Below are 25,584 nucleotides of genomic sequence, written 5' to 3'. Positions count from 1 at the left end.
AACATTAGAAGCAGCTTTCCCTCTGTAGTATTCTTCCTAGACCTATATTTTAGTATACGTATGTTAAGGATATCTTTGCTATTTGGACTGGTTCTGCATAGCCCTGAACGTTTGCTTGTTGCTTGTCATAATCAATTTTATATTTTTGTTTTCATTTATTTTTAAATTTAAGTAGTATTAATTGACTATTGTTGTCATACTAAAAATTACTCTCCATGGACACTTAAGATTTGACCTGGATGATAAAAAGATTATTATTATTATACCAAGTGGGACCCATAAAACAAATGAAATTTTACAATCTCTGAATATAAAACCAAATAATTACTACATAAGACAGTATAAACAAAAATGGATAGAACATTAAAATCTAATGTACAACAGCAGACCACCGAAAATATACAAATTAAAATAAGTGTAAAAAGAAAAATCGGAAGACCAAAAAAGAGATGGCATGAGACCGGAACAGGCCACCTAGCCTAAAATCCATGTCAGGAAGTAGAAGAGGAATTAGTTATTATTATTATACAGGCACTTCCATGCAGTCTGAAGACTCATTATGGGAGACTCAATCTATCATACATCTCCTTGAACTCATTCACAGAAAAACATTCACAACTGACTGTGGCAACCCATTCCACTCATTCTCCACTCTCCAAGCAAAAAATGTAGTTCTCACATCCCTACTGACCACACCTTTATTCAACTTCCAGGAAAGATCCCTTGTTCCTGTCCCTCTAGCCAAATGCTGAAACATTTCCTCTGCATCTATCCTATAAAACCCTTTAAGCAACTTCAATGTTTCTATCATATCCCTCTTTTTCTCCTATCAACCACCTTCTGCAATCCACACACCTTCAATCTATCCTCATGGGGCACATTCCACAGGCCACTCACCATCTTGGTCACACACTTCTGAATCCTCTCCACTGCTTCCACATCCCCAAGAAACCCAGGGGACCAGACTTGAACACAGTAATCCAGATGGGGACTTTTCAAGGCCTTATAAAGAAGAATTACAGCTTCCATCTCTACTTGTTAATGTGTTCTTCACTAGCCAAGTAATCTTATGTGCTACCTTATCAACCTTAGCAATATGTCCTCTAAACTTTAACGCTGTCTACTACTACCCCTAAATCTCTAGCTTCCTCTATTTCCTGGAGTACAGTGCCATCAATGTGATAAATGGCTTAGAATCTATTTATCCCAAAGTGCATAACTTTACATTTCTCGACATTAAACTGACACCCATTAACTTTTGCCCATAATGAAAGCCTATTAAAATCGTCCTGCAAACTCCCCACTTCGCCTTGATTGACTATTACTCTATCTAATTTCGCATCATCAGCAAACAACTGAATATTTCCTTTCAGGTTATTTCCTATATCATTTATGTACAAATTAAACAGCAATTATCCCAGGACTGAACCTTGTGGCACACCACTAGTAACCTGCTTTCGCCTCGATTCTGCCCCTCCATATACTACTTTTTGATATCTGTCCAGCAGCCACCCTCTTATCCACTTAACGGTGTCACATCCATCCCCATTTGTTCTAATTTGCGTAACAGTGTTCCAGGTAGAATTCTGTCCAATGCCTTTGCAAAATCATCGTGTAGAAATTTCCTTTATCCAACTCAGTTGTTACTCGATTATAAAAAGTTAGTAAATTACTAAGGCATGACCGACCCTTCACAAAGCCATGTTGACCCTCATATATATTTTTAACTACCCATTCTTGAATTGTCTTTTTTACCAATTTTTCTAATGCTTTTATCACCATGCCTGAGATATTGATTGGTCTATAATTTGCTACTGTAGTCTTAGAACTTCCCTTATGCAAAAGAATAATTTTGTCCCCTGTCCACTCCCTTGGAACTCTACCAGAGCTGAAACTTAACCAGCTTAGTCAAATGCATTGCCAGTTCCCTTGCATATTCTCGCAAAACCCTAGCTGATATCCCATCTAATCCCATAGCTGTATTTACATTGATATTCTGCAATATCCTAAGAACCTCCAATTCATCCACCTCTGTTCCCACATCACTGGGAAGATATATGCTTGCAAAGTGGTCACTCAGTAACTCGACTATTTTATCTGCTTCTGTCTCCTTGTGACCATCACCACTCATTAAGTTTAATCTTCCATAGTCATTTTTCCTCTTACTTGCCACAAAACGAAAGCACTCTTTGGGATTTCCTTTGGCCTGCTCGGCTAAATTCTTCTTATAATCTAATTTTGTCTTCCTTGCCTGAGCCTTGTACTGTTCATGAGTTTGCTGGTCACCTTTCTCTTTATATACCTTCCACAGCATTTTCTTCTTTTGCAGCTCATTCTTAATGATATTACCAATCCATCGAACTTCTACCCAATTAACCCTCCTTACCCGAGGTATACAATTTAATACTGTTTCCTCTAGATGACACTTAACTATATCCCATGCACTACTAACATCGTCACCTGCAATGTTTTATGTCATGGCACAGATTTAAGCTTCTTCCTAAGAATGTCATAATCACCTGTCTTGTAGTTCCACAAATACTCCTTCTTGATATAATATTTTTCATGTTTTACAATTTCCCAAGTCAAGACTGCATTGGTCACTTTCACCAATTGGAGGAAATGTTGTCACCTTAGTTATGAATAGCTTTTCTGATTCTATGACCAGGTCCAATACTCTCCCACTAATAGTCCTGTCCATCACATGCTGCCTTAAGTAATTATCTCTTAGCAGGTGTATAAATTCTATTTCCTTTTTGCCATGTGATCTTTCTTCCTTCAAGTCTATATCTCAATAGTTGAAGTCCTCCATAATAATCACTCGACTGATCTGGTATTAGTTGAAGTGAATTCTCAATGAATGTTATGGGAATTGAAGATATTTAGTACTGAGGGCATAGGTCAAGGGTTAAATAATACAGGAACCTTGCTCTAGATACCAAATATAGAACTACACCCTCTGTCCAAAAAGAAACCAAAATTTTCGAAAATAGAAGAAACTAGTGGAGCCACCTGTTGTATCTTTTTGTTGTTTGCTGCTTTTGTCGAAAGCAGCAACCTTCATTAGTGTTATGTCAACTGTTTATGACATTTGTTTCATTAGAAGCCGAGTTATAGAGCCAAGAGTGACAGTGTTTTGACGAACGGTCGGAAAATTAATTTCAAACAGAGAGCTGCGATTAACTTTTGTGTTAAACTTGGTAAAAGTTTTATCAAAATGCATGAAATGCTTCAAAAAGCATATGGTGATGAATGCTTATCCCAAATTTACTCAAGTTCACGAGTGGTTTAAGTGATTTCAAAGTGGTCGCAAGACGCTTAAGGACGACGAAAAGCCGGGCCATCCAAAAACTGGACTGAGCGAAGTTAACATTCAAAAGGTTTTAGAGCTATTGCTGTTTAACCTGCATGTTAATGATAATTGAGAAAGATTTGAATGGAGATATTCAGTTGTTTTCAGATGATGGAAAGTTGGTATAGACTATAAGGAACAGAGCAGATGTTGTGGCCTTACAAGAAGACATGAATAGAATGGGTGAATAGGAGTGAGAACACTGGTTCAATGTTTAAAAATTTGGAAAAGAAAGATGGGATGTAGAATTTACTCTTGGTAGGGATATATTGTTGGAGGTTTAGGAAATAAGAGATCATGGGGTGATGGTGGATAAGAATCTAAAATGTAGAGGCCACACTGCCAAAATTGCAAGGACAACAAAGAATTCTGCCAGTGATGAGGAGGACACTGACTTGTAGAAGTAAGGAGATTCTGATTCTACTGTATAAGGCTCTGATTAGGCCACATATGGACTACTGTGCACAGATTTGATCATCTGGTTTTCAAAAGGATGAAGAGATGTTGGAAAGGTTCCAGAGGCAATTGACCAAGATAGTAGTTTCTAATCTCTGGAATGTTGAATATGAAGAAAGGTTGAGAAGATGCAATTGAGTCTAGTGAATAGGAGAAAGAGGAGTGATATGATAGAGATGTATATAAGTTGGTAAGGGGTCATTTAAGGATTACCAGTGAAGAGGTTTTTCATAAAACATTGGGAGATCAGGGGAGAACAAGAGATCATCCCTGGAAGCAGTATAAGGAGAGTGTGAGCAAGGGAATGAGAAAAAGGTTTTTTTGTAGGCAGAGTTATGAATGATTTTAATGCACTGCCTGAGAGTATGATGTATGCAGAGAATTTGAATGTGTTTAAGGCATAGTATGATGAGTTGCATATATGACAATGGGACCTCTAGATAAGTTTTTGACTCCATGGGGTCTTAGGATGATAATAATAATAGCTTACCTAATATTGATCTTACAGGCAGTTTTCTTTTGTTTCTCACAAAAACATATGAAAGGATGGATGCCTTTAGTACATTTTGGTACCATGGATAGGTTAAGGATTAAATAATCCTAGAACCCCTGCTTTAGAGAACAAACATTGAAATTGGCAAGCCATTTTCATACTTAAACAGAAACATTCACATCCCATCGGGATTCAAACACAAGGCCATTCCACTATGCTGGGTTTCATCTTAAAAACATGTTGAAAACATAATTCAGACACATTTCTTTACTTTATCACATGGTAAGAATCATGTAATTTGTGGAATTCATACTCTGTAATAACCCTACACTGACTACTGTCAGTCTGGGGTTGTTACAGGGTTAACTGAAATAGTAATATGCTATTTCATTTTTGAAACTGTCAGGTGTTTCTGCTGAGCCATAAAGATATGATATAATAACTTGTTTTGTATATAACAAAAAATTATTTTAGTTACTCTTACTCTTGGACTGAATGCCACTCCCCTAACACTTCCTTGATGAAATTTTAAAAACTTTGGTAACCCTTCTTGCTGCATGGTTAAGGTGAAGGACGGCAACTGAGTGGGGACCTAAAATTATATTACAATTAGAAAGAATTAATACATTTTAATTAAATATATATGAAAATGGTTTAAAAAATTCCAGTTTTCAGTTCACAATATATACTCCAGGTTTGGATACGAAAGGTTTTTTGTATCCAAAACTATTTTACTATTTTCTAGCTTTGTATATGAAAATTCTTGGTAATTTTTCAAAACTTCATTAATTTCCAGTATCTTCCTTAAAACGGCAGTTTCCAATCACTGAGTCATGAGAAGTGACAGTAAATAAAAAGAAGATTACATTATATAGGGTGAAAAAAAACAAACAGTAAAGGGCCATCTGTTTCATAACATACTATTTAGTCATGTCATGGCCTGACAACAGCCAGAAATATTATTGCAGCATGCTAAAAACTGCTACTCTTTCCCTCATGGTCCCTTTTATTATAAAAGAGACCTACTGTCAATAGCCTTTGTGAAATCCTCTTAAGATAAGTCTGAAAATTAAACTGTCATCCTTACAGGATATATAAAGTGCAGTGTTTTTAGTTAAGTAAGAAAATGGGATGATTGTCAGCAGGAGATTCTTTTGAATAGTATAAGAGGAAAGATATACAGTTCTTGACAAGCTGCAAAAATATTTCTGGCTGTTGTTAGTTCATGAAATGACTAAACATTGTTTTAGAGTTCCATAAAAAAGATGATCCTTTACTATATTTTCTTTTTTTTTTTTCATCCTATGTCAACAAGACTGTTTTGATAAATAATATTATATCATGAAATAAGTGACAATGCAATAAATATCATTGTCAAAGTGATGAAATTATTAAATTAGTGAAGTAATACTAAAACACTCACCATAACTATAATCTCTTACAACTATGATCATATTCTGTTCAAAATAACTATCACAGTTACCTTTCCAGCTCTTTCCTGCATTACTTTGTTTTCCTCTGAAAAGAATGGGTTTTCTCTTTTCCTCCATAGTGCTGATTCTGTCTACATATCACAGGAGGTTAATAAATACAAACTTGTGAGTATTTAAGTATAAACTCTGTATACTAAAAATTTTCTCATTCAACTAGTACTCAATGCATTGTATCTCCACTCTTAAACCTGTAGGTCAGTCCAAATTATACTTATGGATGCTTATAAATGTTGCTGAAGGGGGGGGGGGGAGTTGTATTTCATTGCCTGGTGTGAAACCAACACTATTTTATTTGCTGGACGTCTGATGATATATAACCTGAAGAATTACCGTATTTGGGTCTTTAAAGCAGAGTAAACTAAATTATCTAATTTGGTTTGGCTTATGTATCCTGTGATACATAAGGCTAGTGTATCCTGTCCATAATTGGGCATGCACTTTTGGTCTGGTGTCTTTTTGCAGGATGAAAAATCCAACTTTCCATGAGGGGAAAACCATACTACATCTATGCTAGATCAGCTAACTCATCTTCCTAACTGAAAAAGTTCTTATAAAGGATCCTTACATTCTAGAAGAGATTCAAACCTAAGTCTTTCCAAATGAAGGTCAAATGACATGACATCCTAATGAAGTGCTATACAGAGTAAATCTCTGAATATGAAGGTAAAGGTTAAATAATATCAGAATTATCTGATACTGAGCCCATTCATGGTACCAATGTATCTTTTGCAGGTGGAATTCAACTAAAAATAAACATATATCCACAAGTTGTGGTAAAGATTAAATTTAGATTAAGTGTGTAAAATATGAAATGGAAGTCAACTGAATAGCTACTTTAAATAATATAATTATGGGGAAAAAACTCATATTCACCGTGATGAGGAAATATGCTGGTCAGAAAGCATTGCTAATTGTCATAAAATTGACCATACACACTGTTAAACTATTTATTAGCGATTTCTGATACTTCTGTGATTATAACAGCCACACTGATTTGTGTAAAAGACTAACAGTATAGCACAAATACAATTAGTTACAATAATTGAGTGTGGTCAGTTTTCGTGACTAATCATATATGCCAGATTCGTATGCTGCTATTGCATGCAATTATGGAGCAGCATTTCTCAAAAAACGGATAACATTTAAAGGCTGAAACAACTGGGAAAACATATGCACATAAGGTTTAAGGAATATGGAGAATGGACTAAGATTTCTAACCCTATATGAATGCTGGATGAATCAGGATGACTGGCAGTTTAGATCTTATCTCACTAAACTGCATTCTATATTGGCTGAAACTACATATACATTATGAAGGTATACACAAATCAGATATAAAGCTGAGGAGCTGCTGGGTAGTTCAGGGTTCCTGATGTTTTCATCAGGGATTCAGAGCAAACAGTGAAAAATCATCTGGAAAAACTTTAAAAGAATTCAAAGATAGTCATCAAAATTCATCAATTTTGAAGCATTAATAAAATAATTGGAGCTAGCAGAAGAATGACAGATAAATAGAATATACAGTAATGGATTCTTTATTATGCTATACACATGGAGAATTTCACAATCCTTGGTAAATCATACACTTAGTACTCTGCCCCACATTGTTATTCAGACACCTTCATGAACCAAGCACTTAAGAGTAATAGCAAGATTATAATTTCCTGACATGTAAGACCATAAAGTATTATGGTCAGCAGATAATCAGGGGAGAACCAGAGGTCATCCCTGGAAACTGTACAAGGAGGGCGTAAGCAGCAGGTTTTTCGCATGCAGAGTTGTGAATGATTGGAATGCCTTGCCTGAGAGTGTGGTGTCTGCAGAGAATTTGAGTGTGTTTAAGGCATCGTATGATGAGCTGTGTGTATGATAAGAGCACCTCCTACATGAATGCTTGAAAGTTATAACCTGAAAAGTAAGAAATGTCGATTCTCTCTATGATATAATCCTGAAAACATTACTCTTATTTCGTGGTGGAAGAAGAGGGGAGTAAACTAGATCTTTGCTAGATCAAAGCCTCCAATAAGCAAAGCAGTGATATTACACCATGTGATGATGCCCGCTACCTCTCTCTTATACGCATTTGTGATATAAAATACAGGCAAGTTTCTAACGTAAATATAGGTTTTACATTAGCAAAGGGTCAACATAACCTAAAGGTCAACAGCCAAATGGTTGACAACTCTAAGGGGCAACAAGTATACATGATTAAGACAATTATAGAACAGTAAATTCCATGAGACACTGTCAATTTCAACTTGAAGTCAGCAACTTGCCAGCCTGGTTGGCCGAGTGGTTAACATATCCACACTCCAGCCAAAAGCCTGCGGATTTGAATCCCACTGTGGGCATGGATGTTTGTGATTGTCTCTGAAAACACTAGTAGTGGTGGTGAGAAATAGATGCCATTGGTGTAGATGATTAGGGTAGTTGTGTTTTGCTGTAGTTGGTAGATGACGTGGTGGTAAGGGAGATGAAGAGGTGTAGAGTAGGTGCCTCCCTCAATGAGTCTTTGGACTCCTTGGAGGTGTCACGTAATAATAATAATTTAACATTAAGGACTTACAGAGGAAGAGGCAAAAATATCTCTGACATTGCAAAATGTCAGTATAAAGAGAAATTTAGAGATTTTTGATGAAATTATAACAAATTAGAAGAGCTACATGAAGAAAGATCTTGCAGGATAAATGGAAGTTTGGATGAGTCTTCCTTATCAAAGATATTTGCCACTATCATAAAATGCAAAGAGAACTGTAAAGCAAGAACTTCCATTAATAAATCCATGCTGACTCTGACATAGAATCCTATACATACTGATCTAATCCTATATATATTCTAGAACTAACTATTCTCATTAAACAGCCACAGATATAAGTGATCTATACTTGAAAACGTCTGTACTATCCTGTACTGACAACTATCCTTGTAGAGTTGCTATTTTGCCTTTTTATCTAGTCCTTTGGAACCTACTCTGCTGCAAAACTCATTAAATTCAGAAGAGTTCACTCTGAACTAGGTTAAATACATGGTCAACTCTTTTGAATTCAATGTTTTATACCTCCTCTACAACACTCCCCCCCCCCCATAGTGCCATCCTAACATTAATCCATTTCATCTCCTACCTTATCAGTTTAATTCTTGTTATATAGTTTCATGCCTTTCTGGTATCATTCCTTTCAGCTCTTAATCTAAAAATACTCATTATGTATGATAAATGCAGTTTTTCTATAATCACCCATTTTGGCTAATCAATATCAGCATTAACCTCTCTACCGGCTGTGGTAGATGGAAATAGTGATATCAAATTGCACTTTTTATCCATATTATTCAATAGGTGTTACAGAATCATATCCAGATTTTGCTGGATGTCTAAAGACATCATGGCTAGTTGGGGTGTTAATATCAAATTTATAAATGCAACTTTTGAGACTACTAAAAACTCCTTTGCTGCAAAATCTAGTAATGCTTCGGCATATATGCTAAGTAGTTATCCTGCATTACACCAAAAATTTGCACTCTTTGGTTGTATGCATTATCTCCTCTTTCTGATCTATATTCCAATTAATGTCCATTAGGATCAATTCCTTTTCTTAGCCAATCAATCTACCTAAAGTCACATTTGTTAGTTAGCTTCTTTTAATTTTTAATAGCATTAAGTAAGTATCAGAACAATTATTAATCTGCTGATATTTCCCTGGATTTCAAACAAACATCCTTGGAAATAAAATAAAAAAAAACATATCGTAGAACTTCAGGTGCTAAAAATCAAGTAATGATGGAACCAATTTAGAATTGTAAAGGGCAAAAGAATTAACTTTATATCCAAGCTGAATTTAAAACATGTGGACAGACTTATGTGTTCGTCGAACATGTTGTTTATTATTTTAATGGTATAATAGAACACAGAAACTAAGTAAATAATTAATTTATTAACTTGATGCTGATATTTCGCTGGTATTATAACCAGCATCTTCAGAGCACAAAAACACTGTTTGTCACAATACGCGAGACTAAAACAACATGGTGTATTTCAACAAAATTGTAGCAGCAAAACAAAGACTAGAGTCCTGATTTTGGCGCCCTCTATCTGGAAAAAAAAAAAAAAAAAAAAAAAAACGCTATCATATATTACTAGAGTCCTAGAAAAGTGCTAGTTTTTTCTTAATATGACTGTCTCCCAGATCTTCGGCAAGTTAATACAGCCATATTTGTTGAGATTTGGAGTGTGTTTTAGGGCTTCTATCGCCTCTAAGAACAATCTCTCTGATTTATATGGGTTTCTGTGTAGTACTTTTGTGTTTTTCCAGTTGATCCTGTGTGCAGGGGTATCCAGAGCATGGTCTGCTAGGCCCGACTTCCCATAATGATATTTCCGGACGTATCATTTATGTTCGTTGATGCGGATATTCACAGTTCTTCCTGTTTGACCATAGTAGGCTTGATTGCATGAGCAGGGTACTTGGTAGACTCCTGGATGTGATAAAGGAGGAATGCTGTCCTTGGGTGAGCGGATGAGGGTGGCTAATTTGCTACATGGTCTTTACATCCGAAAAGATCTCAAGAATTCTCAATAAACATAAACTACGCACTACATTCAGACCTCTATCTGAAAAAAAAAAAAAAAAACGCTATCATATATTACTAGAGTCCTAGAAAAGTGCTAGTTTTTTCTTAATATGACTATCTCCCAGATCTTCGGCAAATTAATACAGCCATATTTGTTGAGATTTGGAGTGTGTTTTAGGGCTTCTGTCGCCTCTAAGAACAATCTCTCTGATTTATATGGGTTTCTGTGTAGTACTTTTGTGTTTTTCCAGTTGATCCCGTTTTTTTTTTTTTTTTTTTTCAGATAGAGGGCGCCAAAATCAGGACTCTAGTCTTTGTGTTGCTGCTACAATTTTGTTGAAATACACCATGTTGTTTTAGTCTTGCGTATTGTGACAAACAGTGTTTTTGTGCTCTGAAGATGCTGTTTATAATACCAGCGAAATATCAGCATCAAGTTAATAAATTAATTATTTACTTAGTTTCTGTGTTCTATTATACCGTTAAAATAATAAACAACATGAATTTAAAACAGTTTAATGCAGTCATGCTTGAAGTTCAGAAGTGCTTCAATGCTGATTTTATAGAAAATTGTGATAAGTCATGAGGCTTTTTTTTGTAGTACTGTAGCTGTTTTTTCCCCATCCATTTAATTCTGTGTGAAAAGGGCGTTTCAACATTTGTCTGTCAGTCTTGCCAAATTGATGATAATATGTGTACTTCTATTTTTAAAGGCAGATGTCAAAGATCTTCCTGCCCTGTTCATAGGAGACTAAGCTGCATGCACAGGGTATCTTTATAAACTCCTAAGATGTTAAACAATGAGTATGAAGATTATATTTGTTTAGCATTCTTGAATCTAAACAAATATGATCTTTTCTGCTGTATCATGGAGATAGAAACAGTTTCACTGTAAGCTTAGATTTCAGGAGAAAGGGTCGTAGTAATTCACGGTATGGTTTGTAGCCACTAGCTAAAACATGTGGCCTAGATAACCGATTTTTGTGATAAGGGCTGTGTCACTGGAACAAATAGCCTTAGCCCCCTTGTGTTACAGCTTAAAGGATACAATACTAATGAGCTCGGGATGATGGTGGGTGGTGTTTATGTAGGTATCTGACAAGCACACATTGACATGGGTGTTTGTTGGTTAGGTAGTACAAGCGAAGGTCAGCACATGTGTGATTAGTCTGCAATATTTTATGGATTTTGAAACTACTGCTTAAATAGTAGAATTATAAAACTGGAAGCCCAAATCCTCCATGCTACTTTGATAATTGAATAAATTCCTTTTTAACTTCTTGGTATTGACTGGACCAAAAAAATTGCACAGGCTCAATGTTCTCTCTAAGCTGTGCGCATGCACACATTTTACAACTAGCGCACAAAGCAAAAAATATGCGCACACTAGATTTTCAAGAACATGTTAATGCCCTTTGTCGTAAATATCATGATTTTCTGGATGATACTATAGAAATAATTAGTCAATTTAATGATTTCAAATTTTCTGTACAAGAAAAAATTAAATGCAAAACGATATCAAATTTTACACAAATGGTTGTATTTGCTCTTCAAAATGGGCAGTTTTGTGATTTGGCAAAGTTGATGGATATTGGAGGAACCTTCCGTGCATCTAGTGCAGACTGTGAGCGAGGTTTTAGTTTAATGAATCAAATAAAAAACCAACTTAGAAACCATTTAGGAAAATGTCATTTGGATATGCTAATGAGAGTGAAAAGTTACCAATTATATGGAAATTCAATTAATTTAGATAGTGTGCATAAAGAGTAGGTGAATGCCAAAGACAGAAGAGAGAAAAAATAAAGAGATAGAAGCTATAACTTAACAAGATGGAAATTAGTAACGGACTTATTATGAATGTTTAACAAGGTGAGAATTAGTAATGGGAATATTTTATTATGTATGTTTAGAGTTATTTGCAAAGTTAGAAAATTTAATTAAAGGCAATCAGTCACTAGAGTTATTATTTTTTTTTTTTTTACTTTATTTCTTACTTCTAATCAGATCAATATATATAATATAAATTAATATAACATAATATAATATAACATATGAAGGGTGCAGGAGAAAAACAACTTCAGTCCACGATATTGACTTCCGAAAAAAACGTAATTAAATTTTCCTTGTCAAAATGCAAGTAAACATAGCATAACAAAATAATATATCTGGTACATTCATGTATATTATAAGCATAATTAATTTAAATAGTACTTAAAAATTAAAAAAAACAAATGGCAATTAGATTGAATTCACAAAAATTGGCTGAAGTTGTTTTTCCCCCTGTACCCTTCATATAATATAATATAGATCAATACATATAATAAAATACATATAAAATATTTATGTTAATTCTGTGATTGATGTCACATAACTTACTTGGTGATGGTAATAATACACACACACTTAGAATTCTATCTAGTACATTCGGTATCGTGTTGGCCTCGCATGCGCGAAGTCCCCAGATCGAGTCCTGCCCAAGGCTTGACAATCGTGATTTCTGAATGTTTACTGGTGGAAGCTACTGCCATGTGTGGGAACACGGTGGGAAGTTGGGGTTACCTGGCTGATGTCCCATTGACACCAGAAGGTAAAGAGTGAACTAAAATCTTTTAACTTTTTTGCTTAAATGATTAGTATGGTGACTCGTATGGGTGCGCACATACTTTTCAAAAGAAGGCAAATTTTGCACACGCAAATTTCTGCGCACACTCACAGCAAAAAAGTAGAGGGAACATTGCACAGGCTTACTGTATAATTGTTTTTCTTCAGCTTCTGTGATGTCTGTAATATTTATTATGTACAACTGAACAGGAAAGATTATGGTTTTGAGTACTATAGCTTTAGAAAAAAAGGAAAGTAGCCCTATTTTCCAGTCTTCTAATGTTTCTAGGTCCTTGTATATAAGTTCTTGGACTGGTAATATTGGGTAAGTGGAGAATGGAATTCCAAGTATAATGAGGGATTCTCTCTTAGGGGTTAGTCCAAAAGGAATGTCTCTAAGATCCCACTTTCCAAAAACTTTTAATTTTGTCTTGTCTGCATTATGCATTAGTAGTTAAATCCACTGATCTTGCTGAATTTTTCCAAAATACCAAAAAAAAAAAATAAAAATAAAAAATATATATATGTGTGTGTGTGTGTATGGAATTGTTATCCTTCAAAGTGCACACTACATCATTGGCACACTACATCATTCGGCCAGGGACTTGGGAGTGTTGGTGGATAGGGAGATGAAGTTTAGGGGGCACATTGCGAAAGTAGCTAAATCAGCTCATCAACTCACTTGGTTGTTAAAAAATACCTTGACGAGCAGAGAAAAACAAGTTATTGTACCTCTGTACCGAGCCCTGATAAGACCTCATCTCGACTACTGTGCCCAGATTTGGTCACCTCGGTTCCTTCTTGATGGGGAGGAGGTTGAGAGGATCCAGAGGCGAGTGACTAAGATGATAGCAGGTCTATGGAATGAACCATATGAGAACAGGTTGAAGATTTGTGGGTTGCAGAAACTAGTTGATAGGCAGAAAAGGGGAGATATGATTGAGACATTCAAATTGCTAAAAGGATTCTATAGGATTAATTCAGATGATATTTTTGAGATCAGGACTGGTGGTGGGAGAACTAGGGGACACCCATGGAAGCTGGGCAAGAGCGTGGTTAGCAGGGGTGTTAGAGCTGGGTTCTTTACTTTTAGAGTGGTAAATGAGTGGAATAAGCTGCCAGAGTCTGTTGTGGATGCTATGACAGTGAACTCGCTCACTGTCAACGGCAGTGAGCGAGTTCACTGCCGTTGTGAACTCGCTCACTGTGAGAATGTTGAACTAGTGTGAGAATGTTGAACAGCTGTGTGAACATGATGTTTAGGGCCTCCCTCGATGAGTCTAAGGACTCCTGGAGTAGCCCGTGGTAATAATAATAATAATAATAATAATAATAATATGCTAATACCTTATTTTCCTTCATAGTTGAAGGAACTGTTATTCCTCGCACAGCATGTTTATTGCCGACTTCCTGTAAGAATGGTTCAAGAACCAATGCAAAGAGCAGTGGACTAAGAGGGCAACCTTGCTTTACTCCTTTTTTGAATTTTGACCAGGTCTGACAGGAACCCATTAACTAGAAGGCGGGTAGTTGAATTGACATAGGCTCCTTTGATAACAAATTTGCTGGAGGTTGTAGAATAGAAAGGGATGCCAGACATTATCAAATGCTTGAGTAAGGTCTACTGATAGCACTGCCGTTGACTGCTTTTTTGTGTTAACTAAGTGGATTAAATCACGCAGGAGAAATAGATTACATTCTACTGCTAGACCTGGTACTCCATACACCTGTGTGCTTTTAATTATGTATCTCATTCCCATTTCGAGCCTGTTATTGATAATGCAAAAAAATATCTTGTAGTCAGTATTAGATAGAAAAATATGTCTCCAGTTGCTGATTAAGATGTGATCTCTATTAGGTTTTGGAATGAGGACAGTATGGCTTGATACGAATTCACTTGGTATGTGTCCTGATGAGAGAAAGGAACTGAACAGTATAACTAGAATGGGAAGAATAAAATCCCAGGACTTGTGACAAAGTTCTATCCTTAGACCATCAAGGTCCTGGGGATTTTCTTGTCTGGCATTCTTTATAGGCTGTGGTAATTTCAGATGCTCTAATAGGTCTGTCAAGCCTATCTGGGATATGAACAGGAAAGCCATTAATGTTCCAATAGTTATAATTTCCAACAGTACTATTGTCTTCAAACAGACTTTTGTAATGTTTTTGAAAGGAGTCAAGGATGTCTTGAGTGGAGGACATGTCTTCTCCATTAACATAGATTTGAGTGATAGTCCTTTCTTTGCGAAATTTAGTGAACTGTATATTGAAAAAGGCAGCTGAAGGGCTGTCTGCTAGGTGCTGCTGTGTTCTTATCTTAAAAGTTCTTTCTTCTACTTGTTTCTGTCTTTCCACTTCTATTTCTGTGTTAATGTTTCTAATGATTTTGCTACATTCTATACCATTGTGTTGTTTGTTACAAACTAGCTTCTCTCTTTATACAGGTCTTTCAGATTTTTCCTTTTGAGGAAAGCCTGTTCCTTTCCCCATGCTATCGTATTCTGTTTTACTGCTTGTTTGAATTTTAACCACATGTCCCATTTCCAGGTAACATTATTCTAATTTGAACAGAGGGAGTCTGAAATTTGGTTGAAAAGTTCAGCAGAAAATTTGGTGGAAGTTTCCATGCTCCAGAACAGAGCTCTACTTTTTCCATGCAGTGGAACTAAAGTAGAACTGGACTATGATCTGACATGTTGATGTTAAGATGTTTTAACTGAATTATCCTATTTATAAGGGAAGAAGAGATAAATTCAATCAATATTGAATACCTTGATTACAAGGTATTGATTACCAATACCTTGATTCACGTATGTGTAAGCCTGGAGATTAGGATTGCGAAACCTTCATATGTCTACTAGTTGAGCATTGTCAAGACATGTTTGTAACTGTGCATATCCCACTTTTCCACTCCTGGGGAGTCCTCCTATTTTGTCTAATGTGGGGTTTTCAATACAATTCCAGTCACCAGTTGTTATGATGTAGTGGGCACCATATAAATATGGCTCCAATTCGTGGAAGAATTTGTCTAAATGTTCTATTGGATGGAGCATAAACATTTATAAATCTTATCACAAATCCACAGTATTCCCAGTCTAAGATATTACAGAATGACCGAAGGAAGGGGGCCACAAATAAGAACTCCTACTCCAGCCCTGTAAAATCTTCCAAAGCTCCAATAAGAAAGAAGTGGATATCTATCTTTTAAAGTTTTTATATCTTTATATCTGCAGAAGTATGTTTCTTAGAGAAACAAAAATCTGATATTATGGCATAGCATAAGTTTCCATATAGTTTCTTGTTTAATTTTCCTATGTAATCCTCAGAGTAGGGGAACAAGAGATGTGATTGGACTGTTAAGAATAGTAAGTGAAAGAAGTCTGGAAGTGAATAAAGAAGTTTATATCTGTTATATAGATTTTGAAAAAGCTTTTGACTTTGTAAAATGGGATAAGATGGTGGAAGTAATGGAAAAGATTGGTACAGATTGGAAAGACAGAAGGCTAATCATTTCACTATATCTGGGACAAACTGCCATGGTGAGAGACAATATATGATACAACAGAACCAGGTATCAATGGACGAGGAGTAAGACAAGGCTGTTCTCTGTCACCAATTTTGTTTAACATGTATTCCGAAGCAATGTTAAAAGAAGCACTGGAGAATTCGGAAGAAAGAATAAAGATTGGAGGTAGACAGATATTTGCAATAAGATACACAGATGACAAGGCATTACTATCAAATACTGAAACAGGACTACAACATCTGTTGAACAGATTACTGGAATCCTGTATCAATTATGGAATGAAAATTAACCTCAGAAAAACAAAGGTAATGAAAATAGCAAGGAAAGAGGCAAATATGGATATCAGAATAAATGGGGAAAAATTGAATTAAGTAAAAACATTTAAATATCTAGGAAGTGTTATTAGCAGTAATGGAAGATGTAAAAGTGACACAAAAGCAAGAATAGTGATGGGAAGAGATGCCTTTAATAGAAAATGGAATTTCTTCAGAAGTAAAATGGATAGAAACCTAAAAAAAAAGACTAATAAACTGTTATGTGTGGAGTGTTGCCCTCTACACAGCTGAAACATGGAGATTGAAGAAAGAAGAAATTAAGATTTTGGAAAGCTTTGAGATGTGGAGAGTTGGAGAAGGATGGAAAAAATCAAATGGACAGATAAAATAACTAATGAAGAAGTATTAAAAAGAGTAGAAGAAGAAAGAAGTCTGTTAAAGAGGATAAAAAGAAGAAAGGGAAACTGGATTGGACATATTCTGAGAGGAAATGGAATCATCAGCGATGCCATCGAAGGAAAAAAAGATGGAAAAAGACCAAGAGGAAGAGTAAGGAAAACAATGCTAGATGACATGCTGAATGGAGACAGGTACACAACCTTGAAAGAGAAGGCTCAGAACAGAAGAGAGTGGAAGGAATGTTTCTGCTACTAAAAGAAGAACCTGCTCAATTGCAGAATACTCAAGAAGAAGAATTCTCATATATTTAATGAGGCAATGCAGAAAGGAGATGCTATGATTGACGAAGTGTCACTGGTAAATCTTCAACTTCTAGATTATGGATGAACCCAATGAGGTCTTCAACCTGCAAAGGAATGATTGTGTAGCCTGCTTCTTGAAAACAGTTTTCTAGTTTTTTCCAGTTGCTTTCCGTTATTTCAATTTCATGCCTATCATTATTGATTTGGAAGCTAGTTATTTTCTTTTCATGTAGACAATAATCATACTGAGAAAACTTTGAATCAGTAAACTTTATTATATTTTCTTCAATTGTATCTCTTGCTTTTCCTTTATTAGTATGAGAAGGTTCTTCATAATCCATAAACTCTTCTGAGTCTGAAGAGTTTTCATTTGATGATCCACAGCCTTCTTCATCTTTTCATTTTTTATTACCTCTTTTTCTTTTAGATGTAGTTCCTTTTTTTAATTTTTTGTTTATTCTCAATTTTTTTTATTAATTAATCCTTCCTTTTTGATGATCTCGTCTGCATATTAGGTTCTTTTAGTGTCTTACTTGCTTTTCTGTTTCTTCTCCTGTTTTTCCTTGTGGAACAGTTTCATGTTTTTGCATTTCATTTTGTGCCTTCAGTTACTATATTAGGTTCATTATTGGTAATTTCAAATGATGTTCCATCAATATTTGACTGGGAAAGTGGTTTCTGCTGATCTGGAGTTTGGGGGCTAATTTCTATCTGATTTGGTTGCGCACTTTTTGTGATTTTACCAAGTGTAGTTTGTTTAAAAGAGCAGTCTTTACTAGATTGAATTGGGAGATCTGGGAACTCTTCATTGTGCCTCTGATATATACAGTGTTCAGAACGTTCGCATTTCTGACAGGGTTTGAGACACTGATTAGCAATATGTCTGATCTCCATGTAGTTGAAACATTTAGATTTTGGGCAGTTACCACCCACATGACCGTATGAACCACAATGCAGGCACTGCCTTTGTACTACGAGATAGTTTGGTAAACTATCTCGAAAATATCAGAGATAGTTTACTAAATAGTTTAAACAAACTCGGGCTGTACCGATGTTGACAAAATTTGGTATAGGCGTCTTCATATCCATCATTAAGGTGACCTCACCAGAAAACCAGTTTGGATCTTCACCTGATAAACCCTTTCATATATTACTAATCTTACCCCATTCTGAAAATGTCTATATAAGAATTTCATTACTGTTTTCTATATATTCCACTGGAAATCTTTCAATTTTTATTGTTTTTACCTGGCTCCCAACCATTACAGGAAAATAACTGTGCTGCCTTCGACAGTAAAACCTTGTAATAGTTTGTCTCTTGTTTCCACATCTTTGACTACAATTAAATATTTCCCTCCACCGTAAGGGGTGAAAGAATAAATCTTGTTTGCTCTATCTCTTTTAAAACCTTAGTTACCCATCTCGCCTCTTTACATCCAGGAATTTCAATTCCTAGCGTTCGCACTCTTGGAGGAATTGGTACCATTATCTCAGGTGGGGAAAAAGACTAACCTCTATGTTTGTAAGAGAGAAAAAAAAATTTTCAGTCACAAGACTGATAATTAAATAATCCCATGATACAAAAATAATTCTACACCACCAGCAAATGCTTTATTTGATTTGAGGTACTGTAAAATAGTGGCCGTGATATCACCAAAAGTAATCCCGTAATGCAGATATTAACTGCACTACCAGCAATTTTAATATTTATTTTAATAAAGACCAGTGCTAGTGGGGTGAAACCACCACTAGCACCAGTAAAATAAAATCAAAGTGAAAAATGAACTAAAGAAAACCAAAGTATTTATCTTGCCGAAAACCGAGATCTCATCAGTGGGAGCCAGACCCAGAAGTGATACCAAGGTTGAATTAATGCAGAAGTCATATTTCCATATACAAGTAGACAAAAGGTGTCACACCTTATTACTAGAATACTCTGTATTACAAATAGATGTTGAAAGTTTTTCACTTGGTCATACTATAAATTAGAGATTAAAGCCAAGAAATTATATTCTTGGATTAATCCTTTATCCAAGTGTAAGCAAACAAAGTTTGCTGTGAAGTAACTTCACGACTGGGAAACTCGTATATAGAGACTAATGACTTCACATCATTTACCTTAGTATATCTCATAATGCACTTGGATAAAGATGCTATCTGGATAATTTTATACACTTTCTTTTTTCAAAATCATATGTCTAACAAATATGCTGCTGATTCTAAGAAAAGTTAAGTTTATATTTGTTGTGGTGAAGCCTAGTAGTTTTTGTCCATTTGATTCTGTGCATGATATCCAAAGCATGGTTATCTTGAATGTCCAGCAACAGATTTTGTTAAACTACCCTAATCTTAATAAACATGGTTGAATTAAACTTACCAAGATTTAGACCACTAATTCTTATTCCCCCTCCAGCTAAAGCTATCCAAAAGCATCCTATAGAGGATGAATCTCTTAGGACTTCAGATATTAGTTGTTTTTTTTACACTTATTGTTTTGAGTGTTTATTTATGTGTGCTTTTACAATTTTGAGATTGTATCCTTGATAATGTCTCTGTGAAAGAGATGAAATCTAAGATCTAAAACTTGTATTTTATTGTTCTTCTGTGCTGTATTCATTCCATTAAACATAATGAGTTCAAACCAGTACATAAGCCTAAATACTAGATTATTGATGCTTTCTCAACTCTGCATTATCATATCTAGTGCTTACTATCTTCTCTCTCACACTCTTCTGCAGTACAGCCTCAAACATAATCCTCAAAACCACTACCTCATTCACATTAACTCTCAGGTCATTTCTACTAATCACCATCATCTGATCCCCTCTTTCATCGTGCTTAATTGCCATAGTTACACTACTGTTCCTGGAAAGCGCTCCTCTAACATTCTATTTTGCACTCCATGAATCATTAAATCTCCATACATCACTCCTCTCACTACTCCGTTTCTTGTTCACCTACATCTCTCTCTCCTTGCACTCTCACTTACCCGCCTTCTTGTCATCTCTCCGTCCCTGTACTATCCTGCCTTCCTTTCAATCCCTCATGTCCTGATTGGTTCTATCTATCTAACATCATCAATTTCCTTATATGTACCTCCAAAAGTGTTCAAGGTTACTATGACAGCACTGCATGATTAAGTTTACATTATTATTGATAGCTCCTATCAACAATTTTCCTCCAAATCTAGACTTGGTCTTCTTCTGGGTATCTTTCCTACCAACTTGGCATCAAACATGTTTTGCTAAGCTTTCTTCACTCATTCTATTTAAGTGGCCATAACACATTACATTAGCTCTGCTGAAACATTCTTGAATGCTAATAATGTCAAGTTCTTTTCTAATATCTTCATTTTTATGATTCTGTCACTGATGCCATCAGTTCACTCTCTTAATTTTTCTCAAAACCCTCATATCTATGGTCTCTACTCTTTGATCAAGTGCTTTGATTTCTAACCCAACTCTCATATCCATAACTTAAAACTGTTTTAAACACTGTTTTGCATACTGCTAGTTTGGTGTTTTTTTCCTTCTAATTTCTCTCTTATCCCATATACATTTATTCAGCTGAATAAATGTATATGTATAAATGAATAAATGTATATCATTCTGTTGTCTATTTCCAGATTTAACTCGCAATCTTCATTAAAACTGTGCCTAAATAGCTGAAATATTTTACTACTTCTATAGTAGTTGTACAAGACCATGATCAGACCACACTTAGATTATTGTTTTCAAGATTTGGTCCCCAGGATTTGAAAGGGTACAAAAGCGGATAACAAAGATGGTATGACGGGACTGTACAATGTTAGTTATGAAGATTGACTGAGGGAATGTCTTGCTGATTTTCATGCCAAATTTGTTACAGATGTTATTCAATTTAGTTAGTGAATCCTGGAGACTTGCACTAGATGAATTTAGGAATACATCATCATCTGCATAAAGCAGAGACCTAAGTTTGACATCTCCAATTCTAATATCAGGCTTCATGCCACTTTCTTTCATAATGTGATCCATACAGATGAAGAGTGGAGATAATGTGCATCCTTGTCTTACCCCTGATTTTACATCAAACCATATTCCTGTGTTTCCTTCAATTCTAACTACTGACTACAACTTAAATATAGACTATGTATTGCTCTGTATAATGTTCCATTCACATTCACCCCATATAACTGTAGTGTTTTGAAAAGCTTTTCTCTGGGTACCATATCATAAGCCTTTTTTTTTTTTTTCACAGATCTACAAAACTTGAGTACAGATCCTTGTCATATTCTCACAATTTCTCAGCTCTCTTACATTTTTCTCTGTATTCTTTTAGGGTATCTGCAGATTTATTTATTAGGAACTTTTGGTATGCTGCCTTCTTTTCCAGGATTACATACCACTTTTCCAGAATTGCATAAAGTCCAGCCATGCAGGCAACTTCACCATATACCTCCCTAGCTGAATCAATCAACATCTTCTTCAGGGTTTGCCACTGAGACTCTAAGGTTTAGTTCTTGTTTTCAATTTGTTTAATTTTTTCCTTCAATAATGTTTGTATAATTGAGTCTACAGTTTATTTGTAAAAGCTGTTCAACTTTAATTATACTTATCATTATTATAGCTTTGTCCTTTTCTCCAAATTTTCCCAAAATGTTCCTTTATGCCTGGTGGAATTTATTTCCTACTCTGTTATTCAGATCTCCAACAAGGACCACTTCTTCCATTTTCTTTATGTCAGCTTCGTGTTCTAATGACTCAAAAAATTCCTTCACTTCTTCCTTAGAACCTTCTGTGGGACCATAAGCAAAAATAAGTTCCATTGTTAATGTCCCCATTTTGAAATTTGTTCACAGAACAACTTGAAAATGCCTTCCAACCAAGAAATTTAGCTTCATGTTTGGTATTGATTGCTATTGCTACTCCTTCCTTTCCGTGATCATTATTGCCTGAAAATAACATCCTATAATTATTATTCAGTAAAATCTCATCTGCTTTTGTCTTCTATGTCTCAGTAATGCTAATTCCTATCTATCTATCTACACACACACACACACACATGACGGTGGTCTGAAAAGTTCTCGGCCTAACAATGAAAAAATAAATTTATAATTTCAAAATTATTTTCATTTTCCAACATAATCTCCCTTAAGACTAATATATTTATTCTAGTGATGCTCCAGTGCCATTATCCCATCCCTGTAGTGGTTCTTGGTAAGATCTGCAAAATACCCCTCTACAGCTGCAATCGCCTCTTGATTCGAAGAAAACTCTGACCAGCGAGGAAGAGTTTTAGTTTTGGGAAGAGATAGAAGTCAGAGAGAGCCAAATCTGGAGAATAGGGTGGATGTTTCAACAATTCATAGTGTAAATCCCTTAATTTTCCCTTTGCCAAAACACCTTTGTGTGCAGGTGCATTGTCCTGATGAAAGATGATTTTTTCTTCTGCAAACCAGGTCTTTTCTTATGAATTTTTTCGTCTAGTCAGGTTAAAACATTGGAATAATATTCCCCAGTTATTGTTTTACTCTTCAAAGGAAAGATTCCGATATTGAGACCACGTTTATTAAGATAAATAAAAATAAACAAACCCAACAAGTTTCATATGTCGTTTGACTTAATCTTCAGGGGTTAAAGGTAACTAAAAGTTTAAACACAAGAAATGAGAAACTCAAAATAGTCCATTCTGTGATGTTATGGCTGTCTAACTGTTCATTAAATTAAAAAAATCCGAGTGCAGAATCTGTGCATGCAAAGTTTGAACAATGCTGGATGTTGTCAAGTTCTGTTTTTCATGTTCACACTGTCCGAGGTCTGACTTAGGTATACTTTTTATCAATGCTGACCAAACTTCATGTAGAATTAGGCCCTAGTTTTTGTTGCATTGTGTTGGAATTCTAAGCATATTTGCAGCTTCTTTAAATTTCTTTATGAAACAGTTTTTTTCTATATAAGACATGTTCGTTTTATGCCAGAGTACATTATGGCCGGTGGAAGTTGTGTGGGATGCTAGGCCTGATTTGTGTTCTCTCCTTTTTTGCACGTCTTTTTGGTGTTCGTTCATACGAATTTCCCCTGATCTTCCCGTCTGGCCAACATAGCAGATGACACAGGAACAATGAATTTTACATACACCTGGTTTTTTGAAGGGTGATGTGGAGGTTTTGGGGGATGTAGAAATCTTGACATATGAAACTTATCAGGTTTGTTTATTTTTATTTATCTTAATAAACATGTGGTTGCAATACCGGAATCTTTCTTTCGAACTGCTAAACCACAGAAATCTACACCTACAATTGTTTTACTCTTTTCAAGATAATTAATAAACAAAATTCCTTTAGCATCCTTGTGTAGAGGCTTAAGTGCTGTGAGGACATTATGTTGGAGGTTTAATGGATTTTTTTACAACACTCAAAAAGAATTAAAATAGCATTTAATACTTCCTATATTTCGTCCTAGTCACTAGGACATCTACGGGGATTACAAAAACAATTAATGTAACATACACACAAAAACTTACAATACTAAGCCCAACCACGTGGGTGACACTAAAGTCCTATCTAGGTGGAGCGCCCTCTAAGGGCGGTCGTAGGTGGCCTGGAATGTAAGGTGGGACCTCTGGTGAGAGACCACCCTTAGAGGGCGCTCCACCTAGATAGGACTTTAGTGTCACCCACGTGGTTGGGCTTAGTATTGTAAGTTTTTGTGTGTATGTTACATTAATTGTTTTTGTAATCCCCGTAGATGTCCTAGTGACTAGGACGAAATATAGGAAGTATTAAATTCTATTTTAATTCTTTTTGAGTGTTGTAAAAAATCCATTAAACCTCCAACATAATATCCTTTAGCATCCCAACCAATGCGATGACCTTTCCTGCTGATAGAACCGATTCACCATTACACACCAGAATCCAAACAGCATGACTGCTGTTTGGATTCTAGTGTGTAATGGTGATCCAAATCTCATCTATAGTAATAAATCGACACACAAAATCAGTTTTATTCTTGTTAAAACGGTCCAAGCATTGTTCAGATTTTCATGCGAGTGAGTTTTTGATCTGCTGTGAGCAAGCACGGCACCCATCTTGTACAAAGCGTTTCCATTTGCAATTCTTCATGCAAAATATACCCTACACATTCTTTGAAATGCCTATAGTCTCAGCAATTTCTTGCACTTTGACTTGCTGGTCATCCAATACCATATTGTGCACTTGATCAATGATTTCTGGTGTTGTTACACTTTTTGGACATACTTCACATAGATCATCTTCAAGGCTGGTATGGCCACATTTAAACTTGTGTAAAATCAAAAAAGTTTTGTGATTCTGAAAAATCACGAAATCAGTTTTGTGATTTTCAGAATCACAAAACTGATGTAGAATTCTAATTTATTCATTCGAAGTTCATAAATTTTTATGAACTTCGAATGAATTTCATAAATTCATTCGAAGTTCTTTTCAGACCACCCTCATAGACCACCCACACCTCACGGTCGTAGCACCCACAACAGACTCTGGAAGCTTATTCCACTCATTCACCACTCTCCAAGTAAAAAACCTAAACCCTCTCCACTTCCTCCCCTTCGTGATGGGGAGAAAGTGGAGAGGGTCCAGAGACGAGTGACCAAGATGATAGCAGGTCTGTGGAATGAACCTTATGAGAATAGGTTGAGGATTTGTGGGTTGCAGAAATTGGACGATAGGCGAAGGAGGGGTGATATGATTGAGACATTCAAATTACTGAAGGGTTTTTATAAGATTGATCCAGAAGATATTTTTGAAAATATGACTGGTGGTGGGAGGACTAGGGGCCATGCATGGAAGCTGGGCAAGAGCGTGGTTGACAAGGGTGTTAGAGCTAGGTTTTTTACTTGGAGAGTGGTGAATGAGTGGAATAAGCTTCCAGAGTCTGTTGTGGGTGCTACGACCGTGAATGAGTTCAAGGCAAGATATGATAGATACTGTGTGAATGTTGAATAGTTGTTCCAGACATGATGTTAGGGCTTCCCTTGATGAGTCTGTCGACTCCTTGGAGTTTCCCGGAACAACAATAATAATAATAATATATATATCCTTCTCGTAACTCTCTCACTCCCCACCCCTTCTTGTTCACTTTACATCAGTTAATTCTTTCCAGC

General features: G+C 35.7%; 1 protein-coding gene across 4 annotated transcripts in view; it reads right to left on the bottom strand.

Moving 5' to 3' along the window:
- LOC150108853 (uncharacterized) overlaps positions 1 to 25,584 on the bottom strand; it is a 383,408-nt gene that overhangs the window by 272,444 nt on the left and 85,380 nt on the right. For all 4 annotated transcript variants that reach the window (XM_090403785.1, XM_090403777.1, XM_090403770.1 and 1 more), the window contains one exon: positions 4,786 to 4,893. In XM_090403785.1, the coding sequence (XP_090259911.1) occupies positions 4,786 to 4,860 (75 nt within the window). In that variant the 5' untranslated portion in view covers positions 4,861 to 4,893. The remainder of the gene's footprint in view (positions 1 to 4,785; positions 4,894 to 25,584) is intronic.

This window comes from Typopeltis vanoorti, chromosome 2, assembly GCF_054136105.1.
Source record: "Typopeltis vanoorti isolate ZY-2024b chromosome 2, IOZ_Tvanoo_1.0, whole genome shotgun sequence".
Lineage (NCBI taxonomy): Eukaryota > Metazoa > Arthropoda > Arachnida > Uropygi > Thelyphonidae > Typopeltis > Typopeltis vanoorti.
The sequence above is the reverse complement of the archived record's forward strand: the minus strand, read 5'-3'. Positions and strand labels throughout refer to the sequence as shown.